This window comes from Nannochloropsis gaditana, assembly GCF_000240725.1.
Source record: "Nannochloropsis gaditana CCMP526 unplaced genomic scaffold scaffold281, whole genome shotgun sequence".
NCBI classification, from domain to species: Eukaryota; class Eustigmatophyceae; order Eustigmatales; family Monodopsidaceae; genus Microchloropsis; species Microchloropsis gaditana.
The window spans coordinates 1-3,741 of NW_005803672.1; the positions used below are offsets into that span (position 1 = coordinate 1).

Below are 3,741 nucleotides of genomic sequence, written 5' to 3' on the forward strand. Positions count from 1 at the left end.
CCTTCCCTCCCACCCTCCCTGGTGCCCGCAGATCTCTGGCTCCGAGGACCTGAAGGCGTCCTACGAAGAGGCCCGGCGGGCCAAGGAGGAGGCAGACGAGAACGTGATCTTCGCGTACCAGAAGAAGAAGAGCCAAGCCGCGGAGCGCAAGCAGGTACCCTCCCTCTTTCCCTCCTTCCCTCCCGTCTCCAGCACCTCCTGAGAGCCGTCCAAACATTTTGTCTCGAGTGGCTATCTTGGATACTTTTCTTTTATTTCTGTCCCCGCCCGCGTGCCTCTCATCTTATCTGTCCCTCCCTCCCGCCCTCCGTCCCCCCACTCCCCAGGTGAAAGAGCAGAAGGAGGAAGCAGAGCGTTATGCAGCCAAGAAATCGGAGCTCAGTGCGTTGACTACCGAAGGTACGGTAGACTGCTTCTTTGCCGCGCGCGTCCGTCGGCCCCACCTCCCTCCCATTCGCTCTCCCCCTTCCTCCCTCCCCCCCTCTGCCCGCCCCTTCCTCCTCTCCTGCCAGCGTACCTGCACCGGCTCTACCACGTCAAGCGGGAGCTCGATCAGAACGAGGCCAAGCTCTCCGTCGTCCGCTCCGAATTCTCCCAGGCCCTGGAGCAGGAGCAGGTGCGTCCCTCCCGCATTCATCTCGAACCCTCTCGCTTCTCCTGACCTGCGTATCGCTAACCCTCCCTTTATCCTCCAGTCCCTGGAAAGCACCATCCAGGCAGAGAAAGCGGAGGCGGCAGTCCTGCAGAGGGACGTGGGCAAGGCCGAAAAGGAGCAGGCCAAGCGACGGGAGCGGCTGGAGGCTTTAGCCCCGGGGAAAATCAAGGAAGAACAAGGGCTCAAGGTACGCCTTTCCTCCCTTCCCCCCTCGTTTCCTTCCTCACGAGCCACGGATTGATGCGTCTCTACTTTTCCCTTCTCCCGCAGGCCCGGCAAGAAAAGCTCAAGGCGGAGAAGGAGGCGGGTATGAGCATGCGCGAAGACTTGCTGCAGCAGAAGGAAAGAAAGAAGGGACTGGCGGAGGTGAGAGGGGGTGGGGGAGCGGAGAGAGATTCGGTACCGGCGGACACGAGGAAGTATCCAGGGAAACAAGGCTAGCGTTCAAGAGGGTGTGGCATGAGAGATTGGGAGAAGGGAGGGGCGTGCAAAGAGAGGAAAGACTGGAGACAAGTCTCAGTAGCTGGCATCCGTCCATGTTGTGATGGAGCAAGGTACCCCCCCATAACGGTCCTCCCCACGCCCGCAGGACATCGCCAAGCTGGAAGCCACGGAGCAGGAGCTCCAGATCAAGCAAGCGGAGGCGATGGAGGAGATGCGGGCGAGCGGGGTCACACTCTCTGAGGCCAAGGTGGGGGGAGAGAGGGTGGGAACGGCATGAGGCACCGTCACGGCGTTGTGTCGCATTGCTCACGTCTGGCTTGCTTCCTCTCTCTTCCTTCATCTTCCTTGCGACCAAACGTACTGCCCATGATCTCACCCGTAGCTCCAAGAGTACAACAAGCTCAAGCAGCAGGTGTCGGCGCAGTGCCAGGAGGGGAAGGCGCGTCTGCAGGCGTTGGTCCGACAGCAGGAGGCAGACAAGGTGGGAACGCCCTTCCTTCCCGCCTTCCTCTTTTCCTCTTTTCTTCCCTGGCCCTTACCGTTCCTTCTTGCTTGTCTTTTCCCCTGTTCCTCCTGGCTGGGTCTCCATCTCGCAGACCGAAGCCGCTGTCCAAGAGAGAGAACTCTCCCTCCATCTCGCGACCAAGGTGAGACTTCCTCCCCCCCTTCTCCTTTCAGTCGCCGCCTTCTCTCTGTAACCCCCGTCCCTCCCTTTGACCGCCCAATGCTCTTGTCCCTGTGGTTGCTCTCTCAGGAATCAGCAGCCCGCGACATCGAGCAGCAGAGCGCCAAGACCCAGCAGTTGAGCGCTGACTTGCAGAAGAGGGCCAAGGAGAGCGAGGTTTGTCTTTTGTTAATCCGCCCTCACCCTCTTTCTCGGATCCTCCCCTCTACTTCCCTTTTCTTGCCACGCTTCTCTTGTTCTTGCCCGTTAATGTCATTCTTGTTGCTTCGTTGAGATGGTGCGGGCCTCCCTCCCTCCCTCTCTCCCTCTTTCTCTCTTTCCCTCTCTCCCTCCCTGCCTGCCTTTTCTCCTTTTCTCCATCTGCATTCGACGCGCTCCTCGTCCCTTTCAGTGTCATCGCCGCTGCCTTTCTCACGGAGGATCCTTACCCCCCGCAGCAACTCGAGAAAGACATCGCGCGTATGGAGCAGGAGGGCCGAGAGGCGGAGGAGCGACTTGTGGAGGTGAGATGGAGGGAAAGAGGGGGTGAGGAGCGAAGGGGAGGAAGGAACGAATAAGGCAGGGTGATGAAAATTCGATGAGCGATGTCGCTGTACGAGATGAAACCATGTCGCTGTACGAGATGAAAATCGATGATGAATGTCGCTGCACGAGATGAAAAATCGATATGCAATATCGCTGCACGTGATGAAAAATCGATGAGCACTGTCGCTGTGCACGTCTAAAAGCCACCTTTCATGCGTGCCGCAATCCTCATCCCTCTCGCATCCGTGGCCGTCTTGCCAATCGCCTTGCCCCCTTGGCGTAGGTGCGGGCGGAGATGAAGGGGTTAGAGGATCAGCAACGGGCTTACCGGCAGGAGCGAAAGCAATCTCAACATGAGGAGAAGATGGCGGCCGCGTTGGGTAAGAAGGGGGGAGGATGAGTCAGCGGAGGAAAGACAAAGGTTTCTCGCAGAGGGAACGAAGGGTATGTCGGATGATAAGTATGCTGCGAAAGAGATCAAGCGATCGGCTCATTTTGTGCGTTTCCAATGACCACATCTTCCTTTCGTCGCCTCCCCTACGCCTGGACAGAGATTATGAAAGACATGTACCCGGGCGTAAAGGGCCGCCTGGTCGACCTGTGTCGGTAGGTACTCCCGCATCCAGCCAATTCCACCAAAACTCCCGCATCCAGCCAATTCCACCAAAACTTCTCACTCAACTTTTCAACCTTCCTCCCACTACTCGCGCCACCCTGCCTGGTTCCCTCCTTCCCCTAGCCCCTCATCTCGTAAATTCAACCAAGCCGTGGCAGTAGCAGGCGGGCGGTTGATGGATGCCATCGTCACGGATACAAAACAGACAGCCTCCGAATGCATTCGGCATCTGCGGTGCGTGATGTCGTCAGAGGGAGGAGGAGGAAGACCCAGCGACACTAATAGAGGCATCGTTCCTGATCCTTTCCTGACACATACAGGGAGCAACGTGTCGGTGTCGCAGATTTCATCCCCCTGTCGGGCATCAAAGACAAGGTACCCGGATGCTTCCTTGTTTGTCTCGGTCCCGCCTTCTCGGTCGCTCCTCTGCTCGCTTTTTGAAAAGATGACTCCCTCTGATCTCTTTACCCTTGCCCTTGCCCTTGCCCTTGCCCTCCCTCACTCCTTCGCTGCTCCAGTCGCCCAATGAACGCTATCGGGCCCTGGGCGAAGCCTTTCGCCTGGCTGTGGATGTCATCGAGTGCGAAGACGAGATCCGGTGAGTGTCTTAGCCCCCCTCCTCCCCTCCTGGCTCCCATCCTTGATGCCCACTGGCTCCTCCCCACCCAATATCCGTGCCCAGCCCTGCTGTCGCTTACGCAGTGGGACCCAATACCGTCATCTGCGACTCGCTGGATGACGCTCGGCATCTCTGCTTTCGGAAGAATGAGAAGGTGAAGAACAGGCGCCAGCCGCGCCCCCCCCCCCCTCCAATCT

The 3,741-nt window shown here is 58.5% G+C and overlaps 1 protein-coding gene across 1 annotated transcript; it reads left to right on the forward strand.

Annotated features, from left to right (window-relative positions):
• Nucleotides 1-13: 13 nt before the first annotated feature.
• Nucleotides 14-3,664, forward strand: NGA_0391820 (structural maintenance of chromosome-like protein; the record flags this gene model as incomplete). Its single annotated transcript, XM_005855136.1, has 16 exons — nucleotides 14-154; nucleotides 327-399; nucleotides 513-616; nucleotides 696-842; nucleotides 926-1,021; nucleotides 1,245-1,346; nucleotides 1,482-1,580; nucleotides 1,696-1,746; nucleotides 1,854-1,940; nucleotides 2,222-2,287; nucleotides 2,593-2,689; nucleotides 2,861-2,915; nucleotides 3,049-3,159; nucleotides 3,246-3,300; nucleotides 3,444-3,523; nucleotides 3,628-3,664. Coding segments are annotated over 16 exons (1,401 nt in total), but the record flags the coding sequence as incomplete, so codon positions are not given.
• Nucleotides 3,665-3,741: the final 77 nt, after the last annotated feature.